The sequence below is a fragment of the Gopherus evgoodei genome, chromosome 6 (genome assembly GCF_007399415.2).
Source record: "Gopherus evgoodei ecotype Sinaloan lineage chromosome 6, rGopEvg1_v1.p, whole genome shotgun sequence".
NCBI classification, from domain to species: Eukaryota; Metazoa; Chordata; order Testudines; family Testudinidae; genus Gopherus; species Gopherus evgoodei.
The window spans coordinates 95,598,105-95,617,365 of NC_044327.1; the positions used below are offsets into that span (position 1 = coordinate 95,598,105).

General features: G+C 42.6%; 1 protein-coding gene across 1 annotated transcript; it reads left to right on the forward strand.

Annotated features, from left to right (window-relative positions):
* The first annotated feature begins 1,928 nt into the window (after positions 1–1,928).
* On the forward strand, positions 1,929–18,944 carry LOC115654048 (5'-nucleotidase-like). The gene is made up of 5 exons (XM_030567984.1): positions 1,929–1,962; positions 3,150–3,288; positions 12,391–12,542; positions 16,529–17,109; positions 18,768–18,944. The coding sequence occupies exons 1-5, from the start codon at positions 1,929–1,931 to the stop codon at positions 18,942–18,944; spliced, it is 1,083 nt and encodes a 360-aa protein (XP_030423844.1).
* The last annotated feature ends 317 nt before the right edge of the window (positions 18,945–19,261 follow it).

The following is a 19,261-nucleotide window of genomic DNA, read 5'->3' on the forward strand; positions in this document are numbered from 1 at the left end:
AGAAAAAATGAAGCATTTATTTTCGCTACTTTAATTACATTTATTGTCAAAGGTATTTATGAAATGCTTGCTAGTATTGTCTTATTATTTTGATGAATTTGCAATTTTGATAGTTAACTTCTGGTTTTAGTTGTAAACTGAGCAAATTTGATATACATATCATTGGGGAACAATACATATGGATTATCAAAAAGTCATTTTTACAGCCATTTTCATACTATCACTGCCATTTAATGAAGGCTTAAATATTCTTTTAATCGGCTCTGTCTAACCCTTTGTTCTACAGGCATAAACACAGAGTAGTAGTGAAATTATTTAGATTCACACCACATAAGAAACTGAATGCAATCTGCTGTAGGATATGCTGTAGAGTGCCATGGTGAAAGTCATGTGACTGTTCTTTTGTTAAGCTAGTTGGCAGGGACCGGTTCAGAGGGAGGGAAGAGGACAGAAATCCTCCCATGCTTCTAGGCAGTAAGACCTTTGAAACAGGAGGCCTATCAAAACAGGTCACTGTAACAGCCTGTTATTTTACCTTTAGGGTGCACTCTCCTGCCCAAACATAGCATTGCAGGGGACTTCACTGCTCTCATCTCCCTCTGGTGGCTGCTTTCTTGCCTATGATAACCAATCCTAGCCAGCATCTTCCCCCAATTCCCTCACTGGGAGTGAGTCTTCTGTGGCAAAACCCTCCAGGTAAGTCACCTAACAGTCCAGTCCCCTTTTGGGGTAGCACACTCCCAGTTGGCATAAACAAAAAGATCTCTCACCGCACTGAGGCCGAACTCTGAACCAAAGATCCTTCCCCTCTCTGGGGCTCAACTTTAATACCTCATCATGTCAGGGTGCTGACCCCTCGGCTTTTCCCTGACAAGAGTCCACTCAAACTGGCCTTTGGCCCCTTGTTGGCTTCCATATCATTCCCTGAGCATCACAGACCCCAGTCCTCTACTCTAGGGCCCTGCCACAGGAGTTAAACCTACTCCTGCAGCAATGCTTTCTGGCCACAGACAATCCCAAAATACTGGCCCTTCCTCTAGGCTCTTTGCAAGGGAGTCCCCCCTCCCTAGCTCATCTCCTCCTCAACTTTGTCTCTCTTTGTTTTGTTGGTGCGGCAGCCTCACCATATGAGGCTATGACTGCCACTTGGTTCATTCATTTTTGGCAAGTCCCTTCCCCCCCTTTCACTCAATCTAGTACCCTTAAGGAAATGCAGCAAGAAAGACCTTAGGTAAAATAAAAGTTACTTGTCAAATGCCTAAATTCCTGATTGAGTCCTACTAGGATTGTCTGAGGATGATATAAAAAAGAATACAGGTGAATATTAAGTATTGTTTGTTGAATGGCTACTTGGTAAGAGAGAGGAGAAAAGCAGCCATTATGTGTACATTCTATCAGTAGATCTCCACCTTGCATTGTTTTAGCTGTTTGTCACCATCATGTTGCTTTATCCATTCTGCCATTTTCGGGGGTTAACATCTCCTATCTTCACAGCTTCTGTCACTGATTAGACAATTATAAAATTTTGACTTTAATCCTATTTTCATTCTTCATTTCTACACGTTCCTTCTTCAAATCCTGATATCAAGTTTTTTTTTTCTTTTTGCTGATCTGAGACCATTCCTCATCCCCTGCTTCTTCTCTTTCATAGTCCAAGGCAACTTCCCCTACCCATCAGTTTCAGTGGTCAGCCTCCTTTCAGTTGGGGGCAGCTGCAGCCAGCCTAGTCACCAGCAGCCTCTCTAAGCCACCATCCCAGCCTCCAGCTTAGTCCAGCCAACTCAGCCAGTCTCTCCCAGCCAGCACTCAGCCACTCAACCTTCCAGCCAGCCTCCTCCTCAACTGAGCACTCTCAGCTCATTATAACGTCTAGCTCTGCCTCTTTTGGCCAGGTGGCAATTAGTTCAGTCACCTTCCAGGTGTGGAGCATGACTGTTCAGGATTCTTTCTCTTGCCTTGCAGGTGATGGGGATCACCCCATCACAGTCACATTTAATATATCTTATTTTAATGGGATATTTTTAAGTGGTTCCATGTATTTGTGCCTAATTCTTAATACTTCCTGAGAGGTAAAATTAACCTGATCTAACTTGCATCCACGAGTAATAAATAATCTGTGCCACCTTCGCTGTTAGTAATAACTGCAGTCTGCAGAGGCAACAAGTTTCATTGTGTAAAATGTCATTGAGATGTCAGCAATCTGATAACATAGGTGCTGACTAAAGCTGCACATTTTTTTGGATGAATAGTTTATTCAATGAAAAATGCAGTTTTGGGTCAACCGAAACTAGTCGTGAGTTTGGATCAAATTCGACTAAAAATTTGGGCTGGGAAAAAATGGAATAAATAAATCTGAAAAGGTCAAACTGTTTTGTTTCGCCATTTCTGAGACTTTTTGTTTAGAAATGATGTTTCATTTAAAAAGTTAGCTAAATTTATTTAAAAAACAAAAGAGGGTTAAAAACACCCAAAAACTAAACAAAAAAAACCCAACTTGTGCTGGGGTGAATGAAATGTTTTATTTAACTCAAAACTATATCTTTTCAGTTTTGGTTTCAGTGGAGAAAAATTGAAAAATTTCCATTCTGGGTTGACCTGAAATGTAATTTTTTGGGTTTGTTGTTGTTGTTGTTGTTCAACCTCTGAACTGAAAAATCAACTCTTCACTCTGCTTTAGTGCTGACGCTAGTGTTTCAGAGAGGACACAGCTCCAATTCATGGTAGACAGGTAGGGCTTCCTGTCAAGCTGCCATGGCTTGGGAGAGGATTGCTCACTTTTTCTGATCAACGTTGTGAAGGGCCCTTCAATTCTGGGCCCCTATTATTGTGTGTGAAGCAGGGCGGGGATAATAGCATCCATCTGAGGTGCTACACATAGGCACCTGGCTGAGTGTGGGAGTGAGGGGGACCCATGAGGGCAGCACCCTGAGATATTCGTGGCCCTCCAGCTAAACCACCAGGGATTCCATGAGAGCCACAGCAGCTTCTCTTCCCCCTCCCACCAGACCACATGAATCTAGTGGGCTTGGCCTACTGCCCCCCCACCCCTCTGGGAGTGGGTGTTCAGGCGCCATCTTGCCCTGCTGGGGATGTGGGGAGGGAGCCTTTGTTACCTTAGGAGCAGGGCGGCTCCCCCTTGTCCACTGCAGCTGGGCCTGGGGACAAGGACAACCCCAGCCTCTGCTCAGAGCTCCTAGACGAGAGCCAGAGTGACCTAGTCATCCTCCACTTCAGCGACGTGTATGAGGTGGAGTCCAGGCATGAAGAGCTGGTAGGAGGCGCTGCCAGGCAGGAGCCACAACTGGCCCAGCCCGAATACTGAGCTGTGGGGGTGGGAGGGAATTGCACTCCTCACTTCCCTTCCGGGGAGGGAGGGAAAGAAACACCCTGTCCCTCCTGGGGTGCTTGAGGGCAGGCATGGCTGCCCCGTCCCACAGGGCACCAGCATGTTTGGCAGCCCCGTGCATTCTCTCCCCCTGGCTGGAGCCTTGACCACATTGCTGGCCTGAAAGAAGGCAGCCGGCATCAGGCTGTAGTTCCATCTCTCTGCCACACAGGGCTCCTGTGGGGCGTGATGAGCAGGTCTACAAGTGGCCTCTCTGCCTTTCCTGTTGCTGCTTCCTCGGCTGGATCCCAGCAGGGTAAGAGCAGGTGAGAGAAGCAGGCAGTAGCTACAGAGGCCAGCTGGCTTAGTACAGGCCCTGGGCTGTCCCTATTAGTCTCCACCATTCCAATGAGACTGCAGTCCCACACGCAGATCCCAATAACCCTCCCTGTCATAAACAGATAGCTAAGGGTTAATGTCTCTTTCACCTGAAAAAAAAAAAAGTAACCTGAAGCACCTGACCAGAGGACCAATCAGGAAACAGGATTTTTTTCAACTCTGGGTGGAGGGAAGTTTGTGTCTGAGTTCTTTGTCTTCTGCCTGAATCTCTCTCAGCTAGAGAAGGATTTTTCTATTTCCTGCTTTTCTAATCTTCTGTTTCCAAGTTGTGAGTACAAAAATGGTTTGTTGTTTTGTATTTACATGTCTATAGTTGCTGGAGTGCTTTGAATTGTATTCTTTTTGAATAAGACTGTTTATTCAATATTCTTTTAAGCAATTGACCCTGTATTTGTCACCTTAATACAGAGAGACCAGTTTTATGTATTTTTCTTTTTTTTTTATATAAAGCTTTCTTTTAAGACCTGTTGGAGTTTTTTCTTTAGTGAGGAACTCCAGGGAATTGAGTCTGCAGCTCACCAGGGAATTGGTGGGAGGAAGAAGTCAGGGGAGACCTGTGTGTGTTAGATGTACTAGCCTGACTTTGCATTCCCTCTGGGTGAAGAGGGAAGTGCTTTTGTTTCCAGGACTGGAATTAGAGAGGGTGGACTCCCTCTGTTTAGATTCACGGCGCTTGTGTCTGTGTATCTCTCCAGGAACACCTGGAGGGGGGGAGGAAGGGAAAAGGTTTATTTCCCTTTGTTGTGAGACTCAAGGGATTTGGGTCTTGGGGTCCCCAGGGAAGGTTTCTGTGGGGACCAGAGTGCCCCAAAACACTCTAATTTTTTGGGTGGTGGCAGCAGTACCAGGTCCAAGCTGGTAACTAAGCTTGGAGGTTTTCATGTTAACCCCCATATTTTGGACGCTAAGGTCCAAATCTGGGACTAGGTTATTGATACTCCCGCCGGCACATCACTAGCACTCAGGATTCCCCAAAGCCCCTACTCATCCTTCAATCCTAGTCACTCCCACGTAACCCCATCTACTCTCCAGACAGCATCCAAACACCCTAGATCCCTACCCTCAGCCCAGATATCCAACACCCATGCATTACAGCAATCTCAGCACCCTTCAGACACTCCAGAACTACACCCTCAAGTACCCATTGATCCAGGCACTCCCAGACACCTTCCTGCACCCACCCACCTACCACGCACCCCTAGGCATGCTCATCTTCCCACACATGCAGAAACCCACCAAGCCTAGTTTTGTGCTACTCCATGTGTGACTTCAGGTCAGAGTGTGGACCATAAACTGAAGCTTATGGTTATTTGCAAATAATTTCATAAAATAATTTGCACAAGATGTCACACACAGAATTACACACAGTTTGGCAGCTGTGAGGGGTGGGTAAAAGCCAGGAAATATCTTTTCCCTTCCCCCCTCTCTTTCTGGGATATGAGATGCAAAGAATATCCATTCCTTCCCCCTCCCTGTTATACCAGGAAAGATGGGGAACTAAGGAAATAACTCTCCCTGCACCCTCCCATGCTGACATTAAATGTTTGTGGGAGAGGTGGACTGTAAGGGAAAGTAACTTCATCCCTACCCCCTCTCACAGTTCAGGGCAACTGCACCTGTACTCCCCTCCTCTGTGGTCCACCAACAGCACCCAGCCTAAGCAATCAGCTTGTCAGCCATCACCTCTCTTGGGTAGAGACCTTCCTCTGGACTAGGGTTTCTCCAGGCTGCACAGTTCCCTGCCTAAATAAGATATTCCAAGCAAGACTGCTTAAACAGGCCAGTGTCTGCACTTTGCATTCTCTTTGAAGACTATGAACAGCCTAATGGCCTATAGTTATAAGTTATAGACCAACTCTTTATAACCAAACATTTATTCTTCAGATGAAAGCATTACAGAGAAAACATCTTAAAAAATAAAATAAAAGAACTTACACATATGCTAAACATCTTACCAGAAGTCACTCCCTCTCTGCAACTCCAACCTTGGGCTCTGGTAGGTGTCAGTTGTTCAAAACCCACAACTGGGTTTTCTCTGTGGTTACAAGTTCATAACTGTGTCAGATGCAGAACCAGCACCTCCAGGAATGTTCAGTCTTTTCCTTTATATAGCTTGGGCCTTTGATCTTGGCCTCATGTAACAGGTGATCAGCAGACAATGGCTCACTCCTCAGGGCACATCTTCAAAAGGCTGAGTATTTGCACAACCAAAGGTGGGGAATTTGCATTCACTTTCCCCTAGATATTCCCCAAGAAAACTACTTAACGCATTTTGTTCTTAGAGTCCATTGTTTTCTGGCACATTGTTCGATGTAGTCGTTTGAACCCCCAGATATCACATCTGTCACATCTGCCCTTGAGAGGTTATATATAATCCAGGCCCCCAATAATATGCAAACCCATCATTTAATACAATGGACCCCGAAGATACTTAAGCCTAATTCAATAGGATTTCCTATGTATATTGCAGGAAATTGCCATATCTGTACCTAACAGGGTGTGCTGACTCCAGAGCTAACTCAGCATCCTACCACTCAAATCCCCACCTATGTACATTACTTGAACTTTGATTGAAAAACAGGCAGAAGGCAGAAATAGGTAGGACTGGTTGCTGCTATAGTACCCTTTCCCTGAAGCAAAAGGGGAAGGTAGTGACTCACTGTAAATATAAAATACAATAAAATATGGCAGTGGGTTCTGGTTAAGGCCTGAAGGGATTCCCAGGTGATCACCTCATGGTATTGTCACACACACCATTCTTGGATACTGAGAAAGGGGGGCACCAGGCACCATTCCTTTCAGGCTTTTTTGTGACACCAGGAATAGGAATGCTCTGAGGAAATTCTCCCACCCTTTAATTCCCACCTAGGATACCACCAGGAAAAGTATGAGAACAGGGAAGCGCCCTCTCCTTTTAGCCCTCCAATCCCATTGTAATGATGGAAGAGGATGAAACCAAGGAATCTGGCCTTACACCACTGTCTCCATTATATTAGGAAAGGGATGGGAGGCAAGATTTGGCCCATAGTTCCCGTGTTGGGCAGACGGATGCAGAAATCAGCAACAATCACCACAAGCTAGTATAGTATTTGAGAAAGTTTACACTTATAGTGTATAATATTACCCAATATGGTGGCACCTGCTTGTGAACCATAGTTATGTTTGTATTCTGAAAAGGGACATAAATTCTTGTTTTGCTCTAAAAGCAGGTGGCTAATTTTGTGAAATTGGTTTTTATGTACTTTTGAGTTTTCTCAGTAGTTTTTGTTTGGTATCTCTTTATACATTTTTCCATTAGTAGTTCTTGAAATTGGGTTCTATATGAAATTTGTCCTTGGCAATCCAACCTTTCATTGTTGACTGATATCTTTTGAAAAGTATTATCTAGCTAGCCTAAATTTGGTGCAGAGGTAAATCCTGGGTAGATGTGGTACAATGTGTAGTTGTTTGGCTGTTTTAAAATTTGTACTTAGGGTCATTTTTATTGTTATTCATTATAGCTGAATGTTAATGTGCCAGCACAGATGCATAAACTTTTTGTGTGTGTTGGTATATAAACTGGCTCATAAACACCTGTGTGCCAGCGCATACACGAAGCTTCCTCTGTCAGATAAAAACCTTCTCCGTCAGGAGCTATACTTTTTTTGTTCAGATTTTTATGCTACAGTGTGGAAGGGTTTTATGTGCCACTGGGCATAACAGAGGAAGGGTTTTGTGTGCTGTGGCTGGCAAATTAAACTTTTCTCTGTGAGCAGCTGCACTTATTCCCTGAGCCAGGTTCACCTCCACCCTGTCTCAACCGAGTCCCAACCCCACTTAAATGTTACAAAATCTTAGGAATTAATACACAGAAAATTCATTGTGAAGCAGTTATGAGTACTGCACACATAACACAGCTGACATGCTCACACAAAAGCAAGAATATGAGAAAGTAAGCCACCTAACAGTTTATACCTTCTTCTCTTCCATCCACAGGCACATTACTGTTACCACTCCTACAGCCACAATACACTAGAGACCATGCACCAGAATCTTAATGCAACCCCTATAGACACTGGCCTTCCATCAACCTTTTCACCAGAGGATCACATCCCCACTTTAAGAAAGCAGCTTAAATGTTTAATGATTACTGGATTCAGAAATTAAAGACAGCTGGTGGGGAAATCCTGCAGAGATTCAAAAAGATGAAGCATGTTCTTGTATTAAAACAAGATTTTAAAATTCACAAGTATTGTGTTGCTGTCAATAGCTGCTGCTACTTATTCCCTGTCTAGGTTGAGCTAAAAACTGTTATTTTTTTTCTTCAGAATATAGGATTTTCTCCTTTCAAATGTAGATTTGAATTATAGTTTAAAAGCAAAGAAACTGTGGTTAATTTCAAATGTTTTGTTCATTTGCATATTCTTCCTCATTTTTCCTTCTTCATCTTCTTTGTCCTTCTGTCATCTGTTCTTTCCTTTCATTTATTTATTGTTTGCTTCCTATACTTCCTACTGTTCCTCTATTTTTATATTTCACTTGTCTTCCTGTTCTAATTTTACTATTTTCATCTTTCTTTTTGCCCTGCCCTTTTCCCATCTCCTTTCTCATCAATCACTTTTTCACACACTTTCCGGACCAAGTGGACATGTTCATTGCTTTGTTTTCTTGTGTATCCAAGTGAGAATTAGAATGATAGTTTTGGAGCTAGGATGTTTGATGCGCAAATAAGATAGAATTCAATCATCTTTTCCTTGCACTGGGGCTAACGCTGGTAAGATTATGAAACACCATCCTGAAGAATTCATGATGAACTGATTTTGACCAAAATACTATATGTACATCTAAATGGAAATAAGAAAGTTAGAGACAACTTGATCAGAAGATGTAGAATCTATTCTGTTGGTAGACATAAAGGGCCAGATTTTTAGTCATGCCTCAGCCCCTTTGTGCTGAAAAGGTGATGCAAAGAGCTGTCCTACTGTGGGGAATTCCAAGATTGCATATAGTATGCATAGCTATAGCTATTGTCACATGCTCAAGGTAGGGGACAGTCAGGGCTAGACGGGGTATTACTAGAGAAAGTTGCAGGAGTGATTTTGTGCTGGCAGATGTTCGATCTTGCACCAGGATTGAGGTAGGAGGAATCTCATTGGAAATATGGGAGAAGTGCCCCCGATGGTGCATTGAGCAGAACTCAGGTGCCTGATGCCCCTGAAGATCTAATCCAAAGTAGGAAGAGAAAGAATTAAAACACTGCCAGTCTATAATGACTAACGCAAACTGGAATATACACTCTTGTATAGGTCACACTGAAATTTAAGCAGGATTGATGAAATTAAATGTACTGAGGTCTAATGTAAACAAATCTCCTAACTTTAGTAAGAAAGGCATAGTACTGATAAGTGTTAATGTGTGTGTCAGGGTATTATATTCATTAATGAGAAGTATTTCAGATGGCTTGAACATATTAAGCAGACATCTGTTTAACATTACCCAGGCCACATGGGAAAGTACTGTGCTTTGTTAGATTCTATTATTTAGTCTGAATGTTTAAATGGGCAGGATAAAAAAAAAAGGTGATCCAGACGTGAAGTATCCATGTCCTTCTGAGTGCCTCCATATGTAAATCTGAAAAATCAGCTGTCAAGGAAGTACAAAGAATGTTAAACAGCTGGTTGAAAAGACATAAAATTGAAACTTGAAGCTAGGAGACAGTGCTTTGTAAGATAATAGTTGGATGTGCTAGTGTTATCAAATCTGATGTCTATTTAAAGGACAGCAAAAAGAGTCAGAGCAATTCTGTTTTCTTCAGGAACAAACAATGAGTTACACAAACATATGACCTTTGTTACTGGGCCCAAATCTGTTCTTCGCATGCAAACAATGACTAATGTGTACCTCCATGTGGGTCATTGACATCAGTGTAATGAAGGGAAAAGGAACAGAAAAGCTCAGGAGTCCATTAAAATATCTTTAGTTTAAGATACCATAGGAAGTAAGAATTCAAATCACTAAAGTTCCCATGACAGCGTCATAAGAAATATCCCTTTATAAATTTTTCCCATAAACGCTCTCTAATTGCATCCTTTCACAAAACCTCCTGCTCTCCTTAAACATGAGCCAACTTCCAACCAGAGTAAGACCCACAGGCTTCTACCTAGACTAAGCTTTCAAACTGGAACAACACTTTGAGGATTTGAGATCACCTAAAATGGATTAGCACACTAGAGTCAGCCCCTTTCCACTGAAGCAGGCTTTATAGTTGCTGGGCTCCACCTCTAATAAATTCTGGCCAATCATACACCCTCTCCTGACTTAAGATGGCCTCTCACTGCTACAGGAGAACTCTTGTCGATATATTTTCCTATATTAAAAACACACTTTAATTCAGGACAAAGGCAACTAACCAGAGGAAAGGAGAAACTAACTCTGTAAAACATACTCTTCAGCTGGTTTCTGCTTTTTGGTTTCTCCTTGTGACATAGGACTCATCTACACACAGACTTGCACAGGTGTTTTTTTACATTCTTTTGTATTTTAATGTAATGACTATGAAATTGACGCACAATATAGTCACTATGGAACGAACCCTCACAATATACAAATATTGTTATCTAGTTTAGCATCCAAGAATCTTAAAATCAACTTTAGATTTAAGGGTAACACCACTTCAGTTATGACTAGTCATGTAACTCTTGGATACTGAGCCTTTTCTCCCACTGCATTTGCCATTCCTGCCACACTTTTTTTCACTTTGCAGAATCAATATTCCTGAAAGCAACTTTTATTGTCAATCTGCTTCAGGAAGTGCTGTTCTCAGAAGGATTGACAGAACACTGGTAAAGTGATTTAATGGCAGCAACATCAGCATTGATGAAATATTCCAGTAATTTGAACATGTTTTAAATATGAGGAGGCTAGAGTAATATGGAAGAAAGAAAGGAAAGGGCTAGAAATGTGTGTTTAAAGCAAAGACAGGGGAGAAGGCTAAAAGATAAGAGACAATATTTGGAAAAGAAGAAAACAGATAAGATGGAAGTAGAAGAGGAAGGGCATGGGGGCATGAAAGTTGAAATGAAGAAATGGAAAAGATAGGAGGGATATTGTTGTTGTTATTTATTATTTGTGTTAAAATAGTGCCAAGAGGAAAATGCTGCTGCTATTTTCTGCCTCCAACTTCTCCTTGTTTCTTTTCCTCCCTATCTGTTCAGAGCGACAAAGAGTCCTGTGGCACCTTATAGACTAACAGAAGTACTGGAGCATAAGCTTTCATGAGAGAATACCCACTTCGTCAGACGCATGTGGTGGAAATTTCCAGAGGCAGGTATACATATGCAGGCAAGAATCAGTCTAGAGATAATGAGGTAGTTCAATCAGGGAGGATGAGGCCCTCTTCTAGCAGTTGAGGTGTGAACACCAAGGGAGGAGAAACTGCTTTTATAGTTGGCTAGCCATTCACAGTCTTTGTTTAATCCTGAGCTGATGGTGTCAAATTTGCAAATGAACTGAAGTTCAGCAGTTTCTCTTTGGAGTCTGGTCCTGAAGTTTTTTTTGCTGCAGTTAAATCTGCTATTGTGTATCCAGGGAGGTTGAAGTGTTCTTCTACAGGTTTTTGTGTATTGCCATTCCTAATATCTGACTTGTGTCCATTTATCCTTTTACGTAGGGATTGTCCAGTTTGACCAATGTACATAGCAGAAGTGCATTGCTGGCACATGATGGCGTATATTACATTGGTGGACATGCAAGTGAATGAACCGGTGATGGTGTGGCTGATCTGGTTAGATCCTGTGATGGTGTCACTGGTGTAGATATGTGGGCAGAGTTGGCATCGAGGTTTGTTGCATGGATTGGTTCCTGACTTAGAGTGACTATGGTGCGGTGTGTGGTTGCTGGTGAGAATATGCTTAAGGTTGGTGGGTTGTCTGTGGGCGAGGACTAGCCTGCCTCCCAAGGCCTGTGAAAGCGAGAGATCGTTGTCCAGGATGGGGTGTAGATCACTGATGATGTATTGGAGAGGTTTAAGCTGAGGACTGTAGGTGATGGCCAGTGGAGTTCTGTAGGGTTTCTTTCTTGGGCTTGTCTTGCAGCAGGAGGCTTCTGGCTACACGTCTGGCTCTGTTGATTTGTTTCCTTATTTCCCCTTGCAGGTATTGTAGTTTTGAGAATGCTTGGTGACGATCTTGTAGGTGTTGGTCTCTTTCTGAGGGGTTGGAGCAAATGCGGTTATACCTCAGAGCTTGGCTGTAGATGATGGATCATGTGGTGTGTCCGAGATGGAAGTTGGAGGCATGAAGGTAGGCATAGCCGTTGGTGGGTTTTTGGTATAGGGTGGTGTTAATGTGACTGTCACTTATTTGTACCGTGGTGTCTAGGAAGTGGACTTCCCATGTAGATTGGGCCAGGCTGAGGTTGATGGTGGGGTGGAAGCGATTGAAATCGTGGTGGAATTCTTCCAGAGTCTCCTTCTCCTTTTTGTTCAGAGACTCTCTTCTATAAAAACTCAAAGAATGGAATGAACACTCCCTCACTTTTCTTTTGTGTCAAAGCATGTTTTCCTAGTTTGAAGCAGTTGACAAACTCTAAAACAGAATTAATTCCACCCAGAAAAGAAAGCTATAAAGATGGTCCAACAGCACTAACCATCTAATAAAGCAAACTGAAAGTTGTGTTTTTTCTTGTAGATTTACTGCAGCTATAAAAATATTCAGTTCCCTGAATCCACTTATAATATTTAGTGGAGACTGCTTAAATCCATCAGCCTTAAGTTCAATAACAAAAGGAAAACATATGATTCCTATATTAAATGCAGTGGGAGTACACTTCACTGTCTTTGGTAAGAAAATGTTATTTACAGATGAATTTCATAATATCTGTCCTATATTAGTTTATTTACAGCTACCTTTTACAGGCGCACCCACAGTTAGATTGTAAGCCCTGTAGTGACAAAAAGACTTAGATTGTGTGTCCCTAGTGTTCTTATGTCTTAGTGTCATTTATGTTGCTGCATGATAGATCAAATCCTCAACCCAGCAATTAGTCTGAAAGCTGGGGGCGGGGGGGGGGGGGAAGGCTCGATGGACAAGCGGAAGTGTGTGGGAGAGAAATCGTCCCCTCCCTCAGGAAGGTGGGGAGCCTTTCAGCAGAGAATACCTCAGCTTGAGAGCTGAAAAGTGCTCTGCAGACACATTGTGTCTCTTCTTCCCTTGGAGCAAACACCACAGGATCTGTATAATGATAGCTCCTTTGGCCTTGCCCCTGCAGGTTACTGCACGAGGGAGTTTCTGTGGAGCAAGGCTTCACAATGCACAAGGGAGTGGATGCACCCTGCAGAACCCTCCAAACCCACCCTTTTCTTGTGCAGCATAACTGCACTGGTTCCCTTTGCAGGATGCCCTCTGTGGCTATACAGGAGGTGGCAAGATTTGCCTTTATAAATAGGGGACCAAAGGGGAAAGTAAATACTAGAGGCAAGGGCTCATAACAAAGAATGCCCTGCCAGCAGCCACCTCTTCTTCTTTATATACCAATCAGGCTCTAATTCAGATGCCCCTGATATTGATGAGTATGATGACATATGTCACAGGAGAGAGGAAGCCTCTTAGAGTCCCTGGCTATTTAGGGCTTTATAAGATTTTGGTTTTTGTCTTATAATCAACCTACAAACCAATAGGCAGCCTGTGTGAAAGACAGAACACACATTTAATGTGTTTGTGAAAAGGAACAGCACTTAGCAAACAGACTAATATAAACTCCACATGAAAGCAACTTTCTTTTTGATCCTGGGAGCAAGTGCCCACTCCTCTGAATAACCTTGGCCCAATAATGTCAGCACCAAGAGACCAGCTAAGCTAACTGATCTTTTCAGGTAGAAGAACGTGTTTTTGAACCATAACAAATCAAACACAAACTCTAGCTGTGTCTAGAGTTCTCTTAGGTAAATATATAATCAGACGTATATGCAGTGATGAGCTGCCAAAATCTTAACAACTGGTTCCCAATAAAAAGTTCTGATTTAAGGGATGTGCCACAGTATGGGTTTTTTTGTACTTTTCTCCATAAGAAGTAGCAATGCATTGAGTCACTGGGAGTCATACTTAACAATAAAAAATACGTCCGTATTTTCCCGGAAGGAATTTGTTAAAAATTCCTCCCGGATGGCAATTTAAGAACCAAGAAGCCTGACATGGCCGTGAAAATACGGCTGTATGTTAACCTCACCTAAAGTTCTTTTTAAAAAGGATGAGCTTGAACTAGAAATGAGCTCCATTTCACATGTGTGGGTCCCTGCCACTCCCTGGGGGTGTGCTAGGGTGACCAGATGTCCCGATTTTATAGGGACAGTTCCGATTTTTGAGTCTTTTTCTTATATAGGCTCGTATTACCTCCCACCCTCTGTCCCGATTTTTCACACTTGCTGTCTGGTCACCCTAGGGTGTGCACATGTGTGGGTCCCAGCTGCTCCCTGCCCCCCTCATTGAAGTAGGTGTGCAGGGTTACTGCCCTGGGAACTGCAGGGCACCAGTGGATGTGGGGCCGGCTGCAGACAGGGGCATGGGACAGGGCTAGCTGGAGGCAGAGGGTGTGGGGATGGCTGCAGGCAGGGCAGGGGGTGCAGAGCTGGCTGGAGACAGGAGGGTGTGGGGTTGGCTGGAGGCATGGGGGTATGGGGCTGGCAGGAGATGGGGGTGTGGGGCTGGCTGGAGGCAAGGGGGTATGGGGCTGGCAGGAGATGGGGTTGTGGGGCTGGCTGGAGGCAGGGGGTGTGGGGCTGGCTGGCTTTGGGCAGGGGGATGTGGCCGGGGTTGGCAGGGCTGGAGACACAGGAGTGTGGGGCTGGCTGGCTTTGGGCAGGGTGTGTGTGGCAGGGGTTAGCTGAAGACAGAGCGGGGTTGTGGCAGGGGCTGGCTCTGGGCAGGGGGTATAGGACTGACTAGAGGTAGGGGCTGGCTGCAGGCAGGGCAGGGGGTGCAGGGCTGGTGTGGGCAGGGCAGGGGGTGTAGCAGGGGCTGGGTGCGGGCAGGGGGTTCAGGGCTGGCTGGAGACAGAGGCTGGCTGCGGGCAGGGAGTGTGGGTACACACGGGGAGAGCATCTCGGAGAAGCCCAAGCAGCAGGATGCAGCCCAGGCCCAGCAGAGCAGCCGGGGACCTACCAGGCAGCAGCGGGAGCCCCAGGGCCAGGGGTCAGGGGAGCAGCAGCAGCAACAGCGCCAGGTGGCAGCCCACATGGCTCCCGCAGCACAGCGCCCCTGGCGGCCAGAGAAGGAATTACACAATTCCCAGCCAGAGCCCATCAAAGCCACGGCGCCCCCTCCTTGCAGGGAAGTGGGTTAACAACCAGTTCTAATACCGCTTCAAAATGTAACTGGTTCATGCGAACCGGTACGAACCGGCTCCAACTCACCACTGTGTATATGTATAGCTAAGGCAAGAGTAGCACTGGAGGTGCCATTCTGCCCAGTGCCAGGGCTTCTTCCTGGGCAAAAAGTGGGGGAAGAGAAATGTATAAAGCAGCTACTTATTCTTCATTATATTGGGTTTTTCAAATGTCTTTTCCGATGCAAACTTATTTGAGTGGATGAGCAAGGCCAGCTAGTCTTCTATTTTCCTTTCTACTTTTTGGTCACTGCTTTGCAAAGCTCAAAAATACAACAGCAAAAAAAAAAAAAAAAACCAAAACACTTCTGTATCACCAACTTTGTATTTTCCGAGTCTTCCTATTCTAAATATACAGCGTACATTTGTATAGCACTATATAGACCATAGCACAGTGGTCCCCAATCTTTTCATCTGGCGGGCGCCAGATGAAGGACTGTGGTGGCAGTTGAGCATCCGCTGAAATGTCAACCAATTTCTGTGGCATTTCGGCGGCGACGCCTCTCAATGATGTCGCTTGTCAGCGACAAGCAGCATCATCGATAGGCGTCGCCGCTGAAATGCCACAGAAATTCGGCGGCATTTTGGCAGTTGCTCGACCACTGGCCAGGACGCTGGGGACCCCACCATAGCACTAGATAAAGGGCCATATTTTCAGAGATGTGTATGTTTATAAAAACCTGTATTTGTTCATGTTAACAGAAACTTATGCATGAAATTGTCCCCTTTTGCATGTTCATAGAGTTTGTTTCAGGCCCGTGGGTTTTTGTACATTAACGTTTGGACTGTCCTCTCAAGCAGTTTGGCGTACAGAATTGTTTGGCATAATGCACAGTAGATATAGGGTTCCTGAAAGTCTGATACAATACCACAAATAATAGCTCCAGGACTTGATCCACTGACCTGTTTAATCCTGGCTGTACCAAAAGTCTCTCTTAAATAGGCCTAATTATTTACGCACAGCTTTGTAATCTCTGGTAACTTTTGGCCTGGTATCAGAAAGCACCTTTTTCTTTCCCCCATCACATTTCAAAGGCCAACCAAAGACATGATATGATAAACTGAGAGATGTATCTTTAATTTTTCTCTCAAGGATCTTGCCCTGGGTATTACATATGTTTTTTTTTTATAGCCATAAATATTGGTCTTGCTAAAATTTAGATAATCTGTGTATAAAAAGAAGTAGATGCATAAAAATGGATATTTTGGGCAAAGCATTGTTTTCCTTTGCTACAGTATAAAACTGGGGTGACTACAGAAGTAAATGGAATGACTAACAGTTTTCACTGCTGTAAAAGAGAGGAATTTGGTCCTTTAGTTTGAAGTAAAAAAGCTTTCATACCACTAATGCTGTTCTAAATGACATATAAAAACTCAAATTATCTCATATGACCACCTTTTGTTGTTAACCTTAACAAGCTAGCTTCTGGACTTTTGTATTTTTAGGAAACCATGAATTTGATTTTGGTGTTGATGTTCTGGAAGATTATATACAACAAATCAGATTTCCATGGTTCCTCAGCAATGTATATGACAGATTTACCTCTAAACCACTAGGCCATGACTCAGTAAAAAAAGTAGTTATATGGAATAATACGAAAATTGGTTTAATGGGATTAGTAGAAGAAGACTGGCTGGATACTTCGCCTACAATTAACAAATCAAACCTAAACTACATAGATTATGTCAAAGCAGGTAATAAAATATCTGCAGAACTTAAAGTAGAAGGAGCAGGACTTATAATTGCTATGACATACATGAAATGGATTAATGACATCAGACTTGCCCAGAACACCCAAGGAATAGATCTGGTTCCGGGGGGCTATGACCATGATTATGAAATCAAAAAGGGGAATGGAACTTGGAATGCCAAAAGTGGGTCTGATTTCAGGAATTTCTCAGAAATAAATATAAGAAAGTTTGGTGCATCATTTCAGTATACATTTCAGAGGACTGACATTTTGAGGAACCTAGAGGAAGATTCTTTTATAAAATCAGTGGTGGATGTTTATACACAAAACCTGCAGGTAGGCACAACTTCCTTAAATATTCTGTTCTAGGAAAAGAAGATAATAATTATTGTTTTAAGTGATCAGACTGATAACAGTGGGCCAAATTCTGATCTCAATTATGACATAAATCTGGATTAACGCCACTCTATTCTATTCAACGATATTTACACTGGTCAGTGAAATTACTCTGCTTGTACAAATACAAATTAAATTGATTCTGCAAACAGATATAAAAGAACTTGTTTCATTTCAAGCCTACCAAATTTGACAAGCCCATTAAGGTGAAACTAAGGGCAAAATTCCTTCCTGATGTAACTCCACTGACGTCAATGGAATTATACTGAGAAAAAATTTGGCCCGTTATATTTTAATGGCTTCAGCTTATTTTTTTCAATGGAAAGTTAAACTTTAAAGTAGTGAATCCATGAGTGAATTGCTATTAAAAGACACCACCTTGTCAAACTTAGTTTTGAGATCAAGTATAAGGACAGAAGCCTCAGAACAACAGACAATTTTATCCATTTTGCATCTACAGTAAATCTAGTCCCTACAATATATAATAAACCCCTCATGGCAAAAAAGAACACCATTAAAGTTCCTCTGTCAGTGAATCTGAAGAATTGCAGTGCCTATATATGTGTGAATTAAAGAAGTAGTGATAGAATCCTTCATTTCAATGGAAAGTCACTGGCCTTAATTAAGAATTTCCCTTCTTTTATTATTATAGCTATTGTCTATTATTTGTATTACTGTTGCACCTGGGAACCTAGAGCTTTATATTTAAGTACATTTCATTTATGACTGTTGACATTTCCACTGAGAATAAAATATTTCTGACAAAATGTTAAAATGCTAAAAAAGCTAGTTCCTCTGACATGCAATATTGATACCATTCATAGTCCATGGCAGCTTCCGGCACAGCTGTCTTTAGTCTGTGTAGGAGGGTGCATCTATGAACTACTGTATTCTACCTTCCTAAAGGGACTGAAGCTCACAAGGACATTTTAATTGGATAGTCTGTATCCACAAGGGCACTAAAAACTTTGAAACTGTTAAACTCAGCTTGACTCTAAAATTGATTGTAATCCCAGGATGACTAAATCTATCTTTAGAGTCTCTATGCTAGGAAAAGTATCCATTTCTGACAATGAGCGTCAACCAGTACTCTTAGACTTGTGCTGCATACAGCTAGCTGAAAGAGCGGCCAAGAACAAACTGTTTTTCAGAAAGTCGTTTAAAAATGGTGATTAAAACCTCAGAACAGGTTTCTTGATCTCTGCTGTTGTTTGCTGATTACTATTATCTGCACTCTGTCTGTGTACAGTATAACAGCAAGAAATGACAGAATGGGATTTCCCCTACCTAGTCAAACTCAAGAGAACTGTATTTTTGTAGGTCTGTATGGAATGTTAAGTTCTCATCAGTGTAGGTATATAATAGAAGCCAGGTGGATTTGGAATTGTTGCTATTTGTCCATTGCCAGAATAAATCACCTTCTGTGCATCTATTCAGATTCACAGGGGGTTGAGATGAGACTATATTTTTCCATGACTTGGCTTTCTTTTTTTTTTTCTGCTCAAAATTTTAAACATTTTTACAGCGTACTCCTTTAGTTTTCAGGACATAGTTGTTTCAAATAAATAAAGTCTGCTATAAACCCTTCTCTTTTTTAGCCTCTTTTAGAGGAAGTTCTTTGTCCCATTGACACAGAGTTAGACGGTCGTGTTTCTACTGTAAGAAGATCAGAGAGCAACCTGGGAAACCTGATAACTAATGCAATGTTAGAAGCTACTCATGCTGATGTAGCATTACTCAATTCAGGTTGTCCTTTTAAAAAACATTTATTGTAATCCAGAATGTTTGGAATGTTTTAACATTAATTTACTTGTTAAAGAGAGTAGCAATGTTTGGAATATTATTTAATTACTTAATTAGGAGGGGTCCCAGCCACTCATCTGAGTCAGAGTACATCAAGAAGTCAAGGGATTTGTAAAGGTCAAATGAGTTATCTTTCACTGATCAAAGCCCCTGAAGAAATCAGGAACTAGAGAATTTTTAGTGGAAGACAAATTAAGGTAAATTTGATTGGTTCATAGACAATGTGACAATTATAACATGTGTCCAGAATATTAGGATGCCATAAGGAAACAAGTAAACTGACTGGCTG